At 37.1% G+C, this 17,661-nt stretch overlaps 1 protein-coding gene across 2 annotated transcripts in view; it reads left to right on the top strand.

The window, feature by feature from the left end:
- Nucleotides 1-17,661, top strand: part of PPP2R3A (protein phosphatase 2 regulatory subunit B''alpha) — a 226,699-nt gene that overhangs the window by 194,767 nt on the left and 14,271 nt on the right. For both annotated transcript variants that reach the window (XM_024131901.3, XM_028489482.2), the window contains 3 exons: nucleotides 6,426-6,601; nucleotides 7,884-8,002; nucleotides 9,832-9,938. In XM_024131901.3, coding sequence (XP_023987669.1) covers nucleotides 6,426-6,601; nucleotides 7,884-8,002; nucleotides 9,832-9,938 — 402 coding nt within the window. The remainder of the gene's footprint in view (nucleotides 1-6,425; nucleotides 6,602-7,883; nucleotides 8,003-9,831; nucleotides 9,939-17,661) is intronic.

Raw genomic sequence — 17,661 nt, 5'->3', positions numbered from 1 at the left:
TCACGGAGCAGCTAAGCCCATGAGCCACAACTACTAAGCCTGCGTGCCACAACTACTGAAGCCCGCACACCTAGAGCCCATGCTCCACAACAAGAGAAGCCACTGCAATGAGAAGCCCATGCACCGTAATGAAGAGTAGCCCCCGCTCGATGCAACTAGAGAAAGCCCACGTGCAGCAATGAAGAAATGAAGAGTAGCCCCCGCCCGATGCAACTAGAGAAAGCCCACGTGCAGCAATGAAGACCCAACACAGCCAAAAATAAATAAATAAATAAATTTTTTTAATGGAAGTGAAGGGATAGAAAAATATTTCATGCAAATGGAAATGAATACTAATGATATTAGTATTAGATGGAAATGGAAATCTAATACTAATGATATTAGTATTAGAATACTAATATCAGGCAAAACAGACTTGAAAGCGAAGACTGTAACAAGAGACAAAGAAGATCATTACATAATGATCCTTGGGGTCAATCAAACAAGAGGATATAACACTTCCAAATATCTCTGCACTCAACATAGGAGCATCTAAATACATAAAGCAAATATTAACATACATAAAGAGAGAAACTGATAGCAATACAATAATATTAGAAGGCTTTAATACCCCACTTACATCAATGGGTAGATCATTCAGACAGAAAAATCAATACGGAAATATTGCCCTTAAATGACACAGGTGCACTTAACAGAACATTCCATCCAAAAATAGCATAATACACATTCTTTTCAAGTGCACATGTAATATACTTTGGGTAGATCACATGTTAGGCCACAAAACAAGTCTCAATAAATTTAGAAAGACTGAAATCATATCAAGCACCTTTTCTGAAAGTAGAAATCAATTACAAGAAGAAAACTGGGAAAAACACAGACACATAGAAGCTAAACAACATGCTTCTAAACAACCAATGAGTCAATGTAGAAATCAAAGAGGAAATTTAAAAATACCTTGAGACAAATGAAAATGGAAACACAATGTTCCAAAAACTGGAGCACAGCAAAGCAGTTCTAAGAGGGAAGTTTATAGCACTACAGGCCTACCTTAGTAAACAAGGAAAACCTCAAATAAACAATTTAACCTTATACCTAAAGAAATTAGAAAAAGAACAAACAACACCCAAAGTTAGTAGAAGGAAATAATAGAGATCGGAATGGAAATAAATGAAATAAAGACTGGGGGAAAAAAAGAAAGATCAGTGAAAAAAACTAAATGAAAGACAAGTTACAACTGACACAACAAATACAAAGGATCATAAAAGATTACTACAGTTATTCGCCAACAAATTGAACAGCCTAGAAGAAACGGATAAATTCCCAGAAACATGCAACCTTCCAAGAGTGAATCAGGAAGAAACAGAAAATCTGAACAGATTACCAATAATGAAACTGAATTAGTAATTTATTTTTTAAAATCCCAACAAACAAGCCCAGGACCAGACAACTTAACGGTAAATTCAAACAAACTTAAGGAAGAGTTAATACCTATCCTTCTCAAGCTACTCCAAAAAATTGAAAAGGAAGGAACAATTCTAAATTCATTATCCTGATATCAAAACCAGATAAAGACACTACAAAAAAAAATTACAGGCCAATATGTCTGATGAACATAAAATGCAAAAATCCTCAACAAAATATGAGCAAATTGATTTCAGTCATATAGTAAAAGAACCATACACCATTATCAAGTGTATTCCACAGATGCAAGGATGGTTCTGTATGCACAAATCAATCAACATAATATACTACATTAACAAAGTGAAGGATAAAAATCACAGGATCATGTGACTAGATGTAGAAAAAGCATTTGACAAAATTCAGTATCCATTTTTGATAAAAACTCTCAACAAAATGGATATAGAGGGAACATGTATCAACATAATAAAGGCCATATATGACAAACCAGCAGCTAAGAAGTACTCAACGGTGAAAAGCTGAACGCTTTTCCTCTAACATCAGGAACACGAAAAAGATGTCCACCATTGACACTTTTATTCAACATAATATTGGAAGTGCTAGCCACAGCAATCACACAAAAAAAAGAGATAAAAGGTATCCACATTGGAAAGGAAGTAGTAAAACTGTCACTATTTGCAGATGACATGATAATATCTATAGAAAACCTTAAAGACTCCACCAAAACACTCTTGGAACTAATAAATGAATTCAGTAAAACTTCAGGATACAAAATCAATATACAGAAATCTATTGCATTTCTATACACGAATAATGAATTATCAGAAAGAAATTAACATAACAATTATATTTACAATTGCAACCAAAAGAACAAAATACCCAGGAACATATTTTGCCAAGAAGGTGAAAGACCTATACTCTGAAAACTATCAAACACTGATGAATGAAAATTTAAAGACAATATAAATGAATGGAAAGATGTAAGAATTAATATTGTTAAAATGTCCATACTATCCAAAGCAATCTACAGATTCAGTGCAATCCCTATCAGAGTATCAATGGCATTTTTCACAGAATTGGGACAAATAATCCTAAAATGTGTATTGGAACCACGAAAGACTGTGAAAACCAAAGCAATTTTAAGAAAGAACAAAGCTGGAGGTATCATACACCCTGATTTCAAACTATGCTACAAAGCTACAGTCATCAAAACTATGGTTGGGCTTCCCTGGTGGCACAGTGGTTGAGAGTCCGCCTGCTGATGCAGGGGACACAGATTCGTGCCCCAGTCTGGGAAGATCCCACATGCTGCGGAGCAGCTAGGACCATGAGCCATGGCTGCTGATCCTGCGCGTCCGAAGCCTGTGCTCCGCAACAGGAGAGGCCACAACAGTGAGAGGCCCACATACCACCAAAAAAAAAAAAAAAAAAAAAAACTGTATGGTCTTGGCACAAAAATAGACACATTGATCAATGGAAGAGAATAGAGAGCCCAGAAAGAAGCCCGCCCACTCTTACATGGTCAATTAATGTACAATAGTGGAGCCAAGAATATACAATTGGGAAAGGACAGTCTCTTCAATAAATGATGTTGGGCAACTTGACAGCTACATGCAAAAGAATGAAACTGGATCACTTTCTATGCCATATACAAAATATAAACTCAAAATGGAAACAGTCTGATTAAAAAATGAGCAGAGGGCATGAATAAACATTTTTCCAAGGAAGGCATACAGATGGCCAACAGACACATGAAATGATCTTCAATATCACTAATCATCAGGGGAATGCAAATCTAAACCACAATGAGATCCTCACATCTTTCAGAATGGCTGTTATCAAAGAGACAACAAATAACAAGTGTTGGTGAGGATATGGAGAAAAGGGAACCCTTATGCACTGTTGGTGAGACTGTAAATTGGTGCAGCCACTACAGAAAACAGTGTAGAAGTCCATCAAAAAATTAAATATAGAACTGCTGTATGATCCAGCAATTTTACTTCCAGGTATTTACCCAAAGAAAACAAAAACACTAATTTGAAAAGATATGTGCACTCCAAAGTTCACTGAAGCAATAACCAACATATGGAAGTAACCTAAGTGTCCATCGATAGATAAGTAGCTAAAGATGCTGTGATACACACACACACACACACACACACACACACCCCATGGAATTTTACTCAGCCATAAAAAAGGAATGAAATCTTGCCATTTGAAACAACATGGATGGGCTTTAAGAGTATTATGCTAAGTGAAATACATCTGACAGAGAAAGACAAATACCATATGATTTCATTTATATGTGGAATTTAAAAACCAAACAAAATAAGACAGAAACATACCAATACAGAGAACAGAGTGGTGGTCACCAGAGGGTAAGGGGGTGGTTGGGTGAAATAGATGAAGGGAAATTGAGAGGTACAAACTTCCAGATAGAAAATAAATAAGGCATGTGGATGTACTATATTGCATAGGGAATATAGTCAATAATATGGTAATAACTTTGGTGACAGATGGTTACTAGATTTGTTGTGGTGATCAGTTCATAATATTTATAAATGTCAAATCACTATGTTGTACACCTGCAACTAATATAATATTACATGTCAACTATACTTCAATTTAAAAAAAAGACGGGAAAAAAGCTAGACTTGGGGGGAGTTGTCTCGGTTGTAGGTCTTAAAAGTTTGGGTGCACAATATGGGGTTCAAACTCTTTGCTCCTCAGGTAGAAGCTCTGGATTTTGAGTTTCTACCTGATTGTGGGTCACTGTGCCGGGTTGGGGTTTACAGCAAGATTGTGTCTCAGCATCTCCTACCTGCTTAGGTCTGAGTTTTTTCTCATTTGCCCAATATGTAGGAGTCACTCAGCTAGTTTTTAGTTTTTTTCAGAGGAAACTGGTCCATATGTAGCTATAGATTTGGCATGTCTTGGGAGGAGGTGAGTTCAGGATCTTTCTACTTGACCATCTTGAACCAGAACTCTGAGGTCAGTCTCTTGAAGAGATATCTGTACTCCCTTGTTCATTACAGCATTATCACAATAGCCAAAATATGGAATCAACCTAAATGTTCCTCAAAGAATAAATGGATAAAGAAAATGTGGTATATGTATACACACACAGTGGAATATTACTCAGCCTTTAAAAAGAAGGAAATCCTATCATTTGCAACATGGATGAACCTGGAGGACATTATGCTAAGTGGAATAAGCCAGGCACGGAAAGACAAATAGTGCATGATCTCACTTATATGGGAATCAAAAACAAGTCAAACTTATAGAAGCAGAGAGTAGAATGGTGGTTACCAGGGGCTGGGGGTATGAGGGAAATGGGGTGATGCTGGTCAAAGGGTACAAAGTTGCAGTTATATAGAATGAGTAAATCTAGAGATCTAATGTACAATATAATGACTATACATTTAATATAATATTGTGTTAAATACTGGAAATTTACTTAAAGAGGGTAGAGTTCAGGTCCTCTCATCCCCATCCCCCCAAAAAACATGGTAACATTGTGAGGAGATGATATGTTAAGTGGCTTTACTGTAGTAATCGTTTCACTCTGTATATCACATTATTTTGTTATATATCTTAAATACATACAATTTTTAGTTAAAATGTTTTTAAATTTTTTAATGAAATCAGCCACAGTAAAAAAGTAAAAAGAAACATAAGATTTAAATTAGTTATGTATCTTATTTAACCCAGTATATCTAAAATGTTATTTCAGCATGTAATCAATATAAAAGTATTGATGTTTTACTGTTCTTTTCTTCCTAAGTCTTCAAAATCTTTTGTGTATTTGCACTTAAAGACATCTCAAATTGGACTAGCCACATATAGCTAGTGGCTACCATATTGGACCATGCAGATTTGAATTACAAGAATGCCAGAAATAGAGAAAGGATAAGGGGAAACAGAGGCAGGGAAGAAACAAAATAATTTGAGAAAATGTCCGAGAACTAAAGAATACTAGTTTCCAAATTGAGCAGGCTCTGAGCCCAGCAAAATAAGTGAATTAGATACAGACCAAGGCACCTCATCATATTATTTCAAAACACCAGGGCCTAAGAAACCTCTATAGGCTTCAAAGGAAAGAAAAAAAAAAAAAAAAACAGGTTACAGTCAAAGAATCAGTGGCTTTAGACTTCTCAACAACAATGGATAAATGGAAGACAATGGATCAGTGCCTTTAAAATTCTGAAGGAAAAGAACCACCAAGCTATAATTCTATAAATACCAACTACATTGGGAGTAGATAAAAGGTATTTTCAATGATCCAAGATCTAAAAATGTAGCTTTTAGGAAGCTACTGAAGGATGTGTTACACCAAACAAGGAAGTAAACCAAGAATGAGGAAAATGTGATATATAAGAAACAGGAGAAAGGTGAAGGGAATCCCTAGGGTGAAACTGTGAACCAGGCCTAAAGATCAACCAGTCTAGATGAGAGTTAAGTCAGAAGGAACCAAGAAAGACTTCAAGGAAATGCAATTGATAGAATACCTAATGGGACTGATTATGGAGGTAGAAACTGGTAGAGGTTTTAGGGTTGAATTAGTAACATGTACTGTACCCCAAAAACTAAGCAAATAAAAAAGGAAAATGTAGTTATAAACTCTGAAAGTTGAGTAATTTATCTATATATTAAGAGGCTGGGGAGGGCATGTGGGTAAGGTGGAATGAGTGGCAAAAGAGCTGAAACCTCATCTTTCATAGTGCAAAATTAATCCACTCCTTAAAACAGAAATATGAGAAAGGAGCAATATAGGCATCTTAACTGAAATGTAAAGATAAAAACCAAAATAATCAGGTGTTGAAAATGGGTGGATCTGGGGAAGGGAAAATAAAGGTCTGCCATTTTTTCTAATAAATTTTGTAAAACTGTGTCTAAGTCTAAAGTATACACATGTGTAACTTTTAAAAGAAACATGAACAATAATAAATCTGAGTGAATAAAGGACCTTTAACGGGCCATTGCTAATGAGTATCCTTATCTCCTAGCATTGAGTACTGGTTCCGCTGCATGGATGTGGATGGGGATGGTGTGCTCTCCATGTACGAGCTGGAATACTTCTACGAGGAGCAGTGTGAACGGATGGAAGCCATGGGCATTGAGCCCTTGCCATTCCATGATCTGCTGTGCCAGATGCTTGACCTGGTGAAGCCAGCCAACGATGGTAAGATTGAATAAAGAGCCATTTATTAGCCACCCAGGTGTACAATGCAACCTCCGTTGCACTGTAACGGAGTGTGGGATATAATCCTGGATGGTCCTAAATTATTTAACTTCCCAGAGTCTTCCATACAGGCTTTCCAAATACAGAAGTGTTTAAGTTTCTCCTTTATTGTTAGCATAAAACCAACAATTGATGGCAAATTCTGTTTAAGAAATAGGCCTTTTCGCCTTAAAATAGAACTACCATATGATCCAGCAATCCCACTCCTGGGCATATAAAACCGTAAGTTGAAAGGATACAGGCACCCCAGTATTCATTGCAGCACTATTTATAATACCCAGGACATGGAAGCATCCTAAATGCCCATCAACAGAGGAATAAATAAAGAAGTTGTGGTACGTGTATACAATGGAATATTACTCAGCCATAAAAAAGAATGAAATAATGCCATTTGCAGCAACATGGATGAACCTAGAGATTATCATACTAAGTGAAGTAAGTCAGACAGAGAAAGGCAAATATATGATATCACTTATATGTGGAATCTAATTTTTTTTAAAAAAAGATACAAATGAACTTATTTATAAAACAGAAGCAGACTTATAGATATCAAAAACAAACTTATGGTTACCAAAGGGGAAGGTGGGGAGGGATAAATCAGGAGCTTGGGATGAACACATGCACACTACTATATTTAAGCTAGATGACCAACGGGGACCTACTGTATAGCACGGGGAACTCTACCCAATATTCTGTGATAGCCTATATGAGAAAAGAATCTAAAAAAGAATGAATACATGTGTATGTTTAACTGAATCACTTTGCTGTACACCTGAAACTAACACAACACTGTAAATCAACTATACTTCAATAAAATTAAAATATTAAAAAATATAAATTAAAAAAATTGTTTAAAGAAGAAAAAAAGAAATAGGCTTTTCCATAGAAACAGAAAGCAGATTAGTGATTGCCAGGGGCTGAGGATTTGGGAGGGGAGATGGAGTTGGACTACTTAATGGGTATAGTTTCCTTTGCGGGTGAAGAAAATGCTATGGAATGTGATAGTGGTGATAGTTGTGCAACATTGTGAATGTATGAAAAGCCACTAAGTTGTACCCTTTAAAATGGTTAAAATGGTGAATTTTATGTGAACTTTACCTCAAAAAACAGAAATCAATTTTTATAATCAAATAAGCATATGCATATACTTTTAAACTTCAGTAAAAGTTTTTTTCACTTGCCAAAACAGCTCTTGAAATTTACCAGATTTGTTCTTACACAGGCAAAATAACTCTACGAGATCTGAAGAGATGCAGAATGGCTCACATCTTTTATGACACTTTCTTTAATCTGGAGAAATACTTAGACCATGAACAGAGAGATCCCTTTGCGGTCCAGAAGGTACCAGTATAGTTTTAACTTCTATTTGAGGGCTGCAGTATCAGGGGTTGTGTGCTACAGATAAAAATGGTCTGTCTAGGGCTTCCCTGGTGGCGCAGTGGTTGCGCGTCCGCCTGCCGATGCAGGGGAACCGGGTTCGCGCCCGGGTCTGGGAGGATCCCACATGCCGCGGAGCGGCTGGGCCCATGAGCCATGGCCGCTGAGCCTGCGCGTCCGGAGCCTGTGCTCCGCAGCGGGAGAGGCCACAACAGAGGGAGGCCCGCATACCACAAAAAAAAAAAAAAAAAAAAAAAAAAAAAAAAAAAAGGTCTGTCTGCAGGAATTCTGGTATTTAAAGAGGTAACATTTAAAACATTTCATCACATACTGAAATGAGAGAATAAAGGACCTAGAGCACATCTCTTCCCATAGTATTAGAAGGTATACTGGGCTTGATTTAACTGTACCATTCAATTTCGGGATGACAAGGTAATGAAAACTAGATGCTCTCCAAAATAAGACAAACTTCAGATAATGTAACACTTTTTCAAGTGGTAATGATCACTGTACATGACTATCAGTTTGAAGACATTCTACAGCTGAAGAGGGGTGAGCTGCCTTCCCCATACACAAAAACCTGTGGACTCTCAGAAAACCCATGTCCAGAAAAACACCAAACAAACAAAAAGCAGAATATCACCACTTCTTCTAATCCCGTTTAAACAGTAAAAATTATATTGATGGAAAAGAACTGTTTCAGTTGAGTCCTATAGGAGTACAAGTACAGGAAACTTTCTGTCTTTTCTTTGTCTTCCATATGTTGCATAACTGTACTTGTAAGAATACAAAGATCAGCTTCTAAAAACAAATACTCTGCACCAGAACTTGGGGCATATCAAGATGCATTATCACTAGCCTGAAGTCAGTATTATATTTCATTGAGTTTAAGATGCCCCATTATTTTATATACCTTTAAGCAAGAAAAATCATTGCCAACTGTAAGTCTGAGATGCATGCCAATTTCAGAGATGTTAAAAGGGTGGGGTGAAGTTCTTAAAGTGGATTAAATATAGTAATTAAGACATTGTGTAGTCAATATTTAGGTACTTGCATTCTTCTAGGCATAACTAACCTTACACCCTAGGGCAATACTAACTCAATTTCATCACGGAAAAACATCATTTTACCTAGAACATATAATCCAAGATGCTGCCTGTATTGTAGAAGGAAAAGAAAATATATGCCCTTTTTCCCCCTTCATTTCTTTTGTGTTATAAATTTTACTTTAAATTTTCTTTTTTTTCTGAGAGGTGGTAATTATCAACATTCTGAAAGTGCAGAAAGTGCTCAGTAAATTCCAAGCACTGTGTTGAAAAGACACTGGTTATATAGAGATGACTCAGTATATAAAGAATGGGTATACAGAGATGAAAAAAGACAGAAGAGCAAAAGGTGGCAACCAAGCACAGTATAGAGAAGGAAATGACTGGGGGGAGAAGGGCTGTTTCTAAAAGATAACACAGATAATACGATATCTGAGCTGGCTTTGAAAGAAGCAATAAAAATTTGTCAGAGGAAGGGATGGTACATTTCAGGTGGGCATAAGCAAACCACAAGTCACTCCAGATAGCTGCTGCGCAAAACAGTCTAGCTGCTGAACAACCTTATAATTTTGTAATTCAAGGTGTAGAAAATCACTTTAGGAATGTTACTTTAGCACCACTTTTAACATGTTTAAATGAAACATTTTTCAGATAGGTTTTTTTCAGTGATGTAAAACATTTGTAATGACCTATCTCCGATTCTTTGTCTTTGATTTTGTTTCCTGTGGCTGTCCTCTTCCCAATCAGGATGTTGAGAATGACAGTCCTGAGCCCTCTGACTGGGACAGGTTTGCTGCTGAGGAATATGAGACCCTTGTAGCGGAGGAGTCTGCCCAAGCACAGTTCCAGGAAGGGTGAGTGCGTCTCCCTTGGTCTTGTAGAACTTTTTTTAACAGGGGTAACCACATTAGGACCACCTTAAAAAAATCAAGCTAGTAATCCTTTCCTATTTCTACCATTTTTGAATATCATAAAAATGAGTGATTTTAACCAACTTCAGTTAAATGAGTATTTCCCCAACAGTCTTCTCTTTCCTTCTTCACTAATTTCCTGAAAAGTCTTCTCATGTGCCATTTCCTTTAATGGAGTTGTACCTTTCACTGAAAACTGAGATCATTGTGCAGTCATACTACTTTGCTAGGGATGTTAGTACACCCTGTAAATACAGGAGGCAGCTAGAAGAACTGAAGCTCTTTTAAGTAGTAAAGATCATCATGTTTAAAACAAATCTTTATCAGACATGGTTTTGTGCTTTCAACCCTGAAAAGGAAGTAACTTCTACAAAAGATTTATAATAAGGGTATAATTCCATAAAGGGACTGTGGTAAGAAACTAAACTATCCAAGACATTTACTGCTTAGAACATTTCAGTAACTATAATTTGCTGGCTCTTTTCATCTTCTAGCGATTCGTTTAGCAGTTCCTATGATTCTTCCTTAGTCATTATTTCTCTAAGCCTCTCAATTAATCCTTATTATTAATGTAATGCATTGTAATGCATTTTGAATAGGCAGTATATTAATTTGAGTTAATATTCAAATAAAAGAATAAATAGTAAGTTTCCTGCTACCCAGCTGTCCCCAGAAGTAACCACTGTTACCATTTTCTGTGTACCCTTCCAAAGACACTCCATCCCCACTCCCTCCCACACGTTCTCACACTCTCTCTCTCATACACACACACACACACACACACACACACACATACATAATACATACATATGTGTATATGTATAAAAGCAAATACACATATACATTCTTTTATTTCTTTCTTCCTCTTACACATATGGTAGCATACTCATTATTTAGTTCCCTGATTTTTCCACACTTTTATGATGTTTCTGTTATACAAGATGAATAAGTTCTGGAGATCTGCTGTACAACATAGTATCTATAGTTAAATATGGTATTGTGCACTTTAAAATATGTTAAGAAGATAGATCTCATGTTAAGTGTTCCTACAAAAGAAAAAAAAAGAACACAAGGAAATGTTTGGAGGTAATGGATATGTTTAGTGCCTTGGTTGTGGTGATGATATCACAGATATATGCATATATCCAAAATCATCAAGATGTATTCACTAAATGTGTACAGTTTTTTGTATCAAACTTCAATAAAGCTAAAAACGATAACAACAAAGATTGGGAGAGCAGCATGGTGAACCAGATACTTGTATTTTATGATCATTGAGGTATAAATGAGGCATCACAAATATTTGGGGGGCCCTGAGGTGTATGAAAAAAATTAATAAAAGAATAACTGAAGGTTGGAGAAAAAACAAATCAATAAATTGGAGATTATTCCATAAATATATTTAATGAATGTGCTAAGTTTTTTATAACTGCATAATATTCCACTATATAGTTATACCATTATTTTACATTCCTCTGTTCACAAACATTATAGTGAAAATAGTGAAATATTAGAGATATAATGTTGCAGTGAATAATCTTATATGTGTCATTTTATACATATGTGGGATAAATTTCTAGTGTGTAGCAAACAGATAGAAAACTTGCAAAGACATAGGAGGATTTTAGAGAAACCAACAAGAAATGATGCAGACACCCAGAACTAGCTATGGTGGGAGCATTTCATCCCTAGGCCTAAAAGGACAAGGAGGTGAAACCATCATCAGAACCCAAAGAGAAAAGCTATATGGAGAGGGTCACCTGACAGAACTTGTGACCTTCAGTAATGGGATTTAGCCAACCTGTGGCAACCCAGCTGAGGGACGGCTGCTAGAATATCCCGTTTCATTCTCATATCCTTCAGTATCCTGCACGCGCTTCCAACCAGAAACCAGAAGACAAGAGAGCCCAATGGTGTGGTCCATTTGGGTCAGCCTCCTGGGGCACAGAGCTAGGGGAAGAGTAGATCTAGAGGGATAAACAGAAAATACCCAGCTCAGGAGATAATGTAAAATAGTCCTCTATAGAGATTGTACCATTTTACCCCTACCATTAAGTCTTGAGTATCTTTTTTGAGAATACTGAAGAAGCCATCACCAAACCACCTTCTTTAATCTAGAGATTTCCTTAATATGCTTAGCCACAAAACTGGGACCTCATTTTTATGTCAAAGACCCAGAGGAAACCCTTAAAATCATTCATCATTCATTGATTATCTTAAGTCTGAGTGCATCAGAAAAGACAGACAGGCAAGTTGATTCACAGGCATGATTTAGTTTTTTGGCAGGGAGCTTCATTAGTAGGAATTGGGGTAAGTGTACTGATCCTATGAAGCAATATCACTACTGTTAAGATGTGTAAATGTTATAATACTGAAAACTGGAGACAATCTACGTATTTAATAAGAAGATTAATAAAATTATCCTACATATACACAGTGCAATCCCATGTAACCACTAAAAATCATTTTGTGGATGTATAATTCTTAACTAGCAAAGAAAAAATAGAGATGTGAAAGAAGGCTTTGAAAGATCAAGTAAAACTGAACAGAAAGGAACAAAATAAAGTTATCAGAAAATTAGGTATATATAAGGAAAACAAAAGGGATCTAACTTAAACATACTAGACAGTGGAGCAAATGAAAAAGAAAAAAATACTCAAAGATAACAGAAGAGCTTTTTTGAAATAAAAGAAGACCTGAATCTGAAAGGTCAGAAGTCACACCATATCCAGGAAATACTGATGATGACTGGCCCCATAGATGTGTGGTGAATTTAACAGAATTCAAAGATAAATAAAAGTTTACTTTAGGGGCTTTTTCCATTTTTAAAAAATGCAAGTCACCAGACAAGAGGGGAAAAAAAAAATCAGCCTTGCCTCAGGTACCTCCACAGTAAAAATGAATACTAGAAAATCATAAAATAATATTTATAACTTTCTCGGAGAAAGAAATTCTATATCCTAAAATTTTATACTAACCCAAGATGGCATTCAAACATGAAAACACAAATGGATACTTTCAAACATACAAAAACTGAAAGGAATAAAGCACCCATGAGCTCTTCTTTAAAAAGGACATAATCATAAAACCAAGAGATGAACCAAAATAGAGAGCCTAGAAATGGAGTGGCCATGGTGGAAAAGAAATAATAGTGAGTGTTCAATCCAGTTAAATATAAAAGGATAGAGGCAGAACATAATATTCCGGAAAAAATAATATAACTAAAAGTGGGATGTAGAGAGGTGGAAGAAATATATGTGTAAGTTTCATTAGCAGGGCCTCAACAGCTACCCTCTAAAGCTGATAAGTCAAGTTGAGGGTTTAAGGCTATTAATTAAAATAAACACTTGAAAAACCAAAGCCAGACTTTAAATATTCTAATTCAATCAGAAAACATGTACACACACAAAAAAGAAAAACACAGACCACGCAGCATAAAGATGACAGAACTAAAACAAATACTTTTAAGTCAGTGAATATAAATGGAACTCACTAATTAAAAGAAAAGTATTCAATTATAGAATGAAAACAAAAGTTGAATTAGAAAAGACTAAACACCCCAAAAAAGCTGTCCTGATAACATCAGATAGATTCTTGAAGCAGAAACTCCAAAAGGAAAAAAAAGGAGAAATTGAAACCTGTTATTTGCAGCCATAATAAAATATTCCCTGAAAATGGATACCTTTGTGGTTTATTGTCCAGAGACCATTTACAAAATACATATTAGGCCACAAACAAAACTTCAGTGGGCTTCTAAAAAGTAACAGTAATACAGACTAGCTTCTCATTTCAAGGAGGTAAACAAAGCATCCTGTAGTTTTCAGTCTCTCATACGATATAAAAATAAGAAATACAGAGCACCACTTGAAGTAATAGGAGAAACTTTCAGGGGACTAAAAGAAGGAAAGCAGATGGAATCGGACTGAAGAGGGAGCCAGAGCTTAGGTTCTATGCAGGAAGATGAGGAAGATAATTGCCACAGATAAAGGGAGCAGCACTTACAGATGATTCATACCTTAATTTGACTGAAACCAAGAGCAAGAGGGAGACCAGAAGAAGAAGCATCCAGGGAGGTTGAACCCTGTACATCCCATCCTACCCATAAAGGAAAGACAAAAGCAGTGAGTATGGGATCTTGGGGCAGCATGGCCCATCCATCCCCCTATTCCCATTTAAAACACTAGCAACCCCACATTGCTCTCTCCTAAGCAGCCAGTGCAGAGGCAACAGTCTGTTCTCTACTACATAGTAAAGTGGACAAATATCAATGGAAGAACTTTCAACCCTGGAAGGAGACTCACTACAACAATCAGAACGACATCAAAATGGGTATATTTACTTTTTTTTTTTCCTGCACCGCACAGCATGTGGGATCTTAGTTCCTCAACCGGGATCGAACCCGTGCCCCCTGCAGTGGAAGCGCAGAGTCTTAATCACTGGACCGCCAGGGAAGTCTGACTATTTTTAGAGAGATAAGAGAGAATATTACACTCGTCAAGCAAGACTGGCCAGTATCTTTCCAGTATCTGGAAATGAAAAGAAAAAAAATCTTAATGAAAAAACACAATCATTGGGCTAAATAATAGAATGGACACATCTGAAAAGTTTTTGATTTGGAATATTGATTGTGATACAGAAGTAAGAAATCCTTGTAGAAACCAGTAGAAATAATAGCCAAATAATTCCCAGAATTTTAGCTGTTTAAACAAATAAAAATATACACAGAAACAGGAATCAGCAAATTTTTTCTGGCCAGGTAGTAAATATTTTAGGCTTTGCAGGTCTCTGTCACAATTACTTAGCTCTGCCACAGTGGTGTGAAAGTAGCCATAATATGTAAGCAAATGAATGTGGCTGCATTCCAATAAAATTTTAATAATAGACACTGAGATATTAACTTCAGATCATTTTCACATCATGAAATATTCTTCTTTTGATTTTGTTTTCAAATTTAAAAATGTAAAACCATTCTTAGCTCATGGGCTGTACCAAAACAGGTGGTGAGACAGATCTGGCCCACCGATTGTAGTTTCCCAATCCCTGTAGTAGAGTGAAATTTCAGAACATAAAGGATAAAGAAGAACTGAAAAGCTACCGGAGAAGGAAAAGAAAAGATTACCCACAAATTAAACACAAAAAGAAACAGATACACTAACTAATATGTATAAAATAGATAACAAGAACCTGCTATATAGCACAGGGAACGCCACTTCACTATACAGTAGAAACTAACACAACATTGTAAAACAACTATACCCCAATTTAAAAAAAGAGAAAAAGAAAGAAAGAAATAGAGCATTTCACTGAAATACTGAAAAGAAAAAAACTTTGAACCTTGAATTCTGTTCCTTATTTAAATGTGAGGGCCAGATAAAGACATTTTTAGACATTCAAAGATGCAAAATGGTTGCCACCCACAGATGATCTCTGAAAGAAATATTAAAGGGTATTCTTCAGCAAGAAGGTAAATATATCCTAGAGGAATAGTGGGATACAAGAAACAACAAAATTAGTAAAATTTATCCTTAGAATTAGGGAAGTATTGATTATAGATACTGTTAACAGAGAGAGTAAAAGAAGGTCAGGGTAGGGCTTCCCTGGTGGCGCAGTGGTTGAGAGTCCGCCTGCCGATGCAGGGGACACGGGTTCGTGCCCTGGTCCGGGAGGATCCTATGTGCCACGGAGTGGCTGGGCCCGTGAGCCATGGCCGCTGAGCCTGCGCGTCCGGAGCCTGTGCTCCGCAACGGGAGAGGCCACAACAGTGAGAGGCCCGCGTACCGCAAAAAAAAGAAGGTCAGGGTAATATGGTATGAATCTTTATTACAGTGAAGAATATAGACACTGATAAATTTATATTTAACAATGACTAGAGTTAAAGTATGTCTGTTGGGCTTCCCTGGTGACGCAGTGGTTAAGAATCCGCCTGCCAATGCAGGGGACACGGGTTCGAGCCCTGGTCCAGGGAGATCCCACATGCCGCAGAGCAACTAAGTCCGTGCGCCACAACTACTGAGCCTGTGCTCTAGAGCCCGTGAGCCACAGCTACTGAAGCCTGCGTGCCTAGAGCCCGTGCTCCGCTGTAACAAGAGAAGCCAGCGCAATGAGAAGCCTGCGCACCGCAACGAGTAGCCCCTGCTCTCTGCAACTGGAGAAAAGCCCGCGCATAGCAACAAAGACCAAACGCAGCCAAAAATACATAAAGCAAATAAATTAAAATTTATTTATATATGTCTGTTAAAAATTTTAAAGACGGGGCTTCCCTGGTGGTGCAGTGGTTAAGAATCTTCCTGCCAATGCAGGGGACACGGGTTCGAGCCCTGGTCCAGGAAGAGCCCACATGCCACGGAGCAATTAAGCCCATGCACCACAACTACTGAGCCTGCGCTCTAGAGCCCGTGCTCCGCAACAAGAGAAGCCACCGCAACAAGAAGCCCACGCACCGCAACGAAGAGTAGCCCCTGCTCACCACAACTAAAGAAAGACCGCACACAGCAACTAAGACCCAACGCAGCCAAAAATTAAAAAAAAAAGTTTAAGGAAAATCACTAAAAGAATAAATATTAAATGGAAAACTTTCTAATCATTTTTAGAAAAAGACAGTAGACTATTAACTGGAAAAATAGTTGTATAAAGAAAACTCAATCTACTAAAAGACAATGTGTTTATCAGTATTCTTTTAGTGAGAAGTGACTTTAACTCAAATTGGCATAAGGGGGGAAAAGCATTAGCAAAAAGGAAATTATTGGCTTATAGAACTGAAAAGTCTAGGGATAGTACTGACTTTAGAGACTTTGACTTTATCTCTTTCATCTCTTAGATAATGCTTTCCTTTCATTCTTTCACTCTTCAGCAAGTTTTTCAGTGGCAAGATGATACCTTCAAGTTCAAATAAAAGAGAAAATCCCTTTCCCACAAGATCCAACAAAAGCCCAGGACTTGTGTTGGCTCTGATTGGCTTGGTTTGGGTCTAGTCCCTGAACCAGCTCCTGAAGGAGTTAGGCCTAGAACTTAGCTTGGACAGGAGTCAAGTTCATCCAAACCATGTGTATTCCCAAGGAAAATTTGGGAATTTTGAAAATATGGCCCCAAAAAAGGAACAACAGATGTCCACTACAGTAAGAAAGGAGACAAAAAGACAAAGACAGACAAAATAAATGGACAAAGTAAGTCCAGATATAGTATGAATCACAAAACTCAGAATGGATTAAAAATCCACCTGTACACTATTCTTTTAGATTCATACCTAACACAGAGGTAACAGTCAAATAAATAGTAAACAAGAGGAAATCAGGTATAGCAATGTTAATGAGACAAAGAGAATTGAAACCTTTAAAAGAAACTTACCAGTATTTCAGCAGCTGGCCATGAAAATAAGTTACGAACTTTATGCAATACATAAAACAAATCTGATAGAAATACAAGGAAAAACTGACAATCCCATAGTCATATAAAAACCAACAAATCAAACAGGCTAAAAAATTCATAAAGAATATAGAATTAGGGCTTCCCTGGTGGCGTAGTAGTTGAGAGTCCGCCTGCCGACGCAGAGGACACGGGATTGTGCCCCGGTCCAGGAAGATCCCACATGCCGCAGAGCAGCTGGGCCCGTAAGCCATGGCAGCTGAGCCTGCGCGCCCGGAGCCTGTGCTCCGCAACAGGAGAGGCC

The sequence above is a fragment of the Physeter macrocephalus genome, chromosome 1, assembly GCF_002837175.3.
Source record: "Physeter macrocephalus isolate SW-GA chromosome 1, ASM283717v5, whole genome shotgun sequence".
In the NCBI taxonomy this organism is placed as follows: Eukaryota; Metazoa; Chordata; class Mammalia; order Artiodactyla; family Physeteridae; genus Physeter; species Physeter macrocephalus.
The sequence above is the reverse complement of the archived record's forward strand: the minus strand, read 5'-3'. Positions and strand labels throughout refer to the sequence as shown.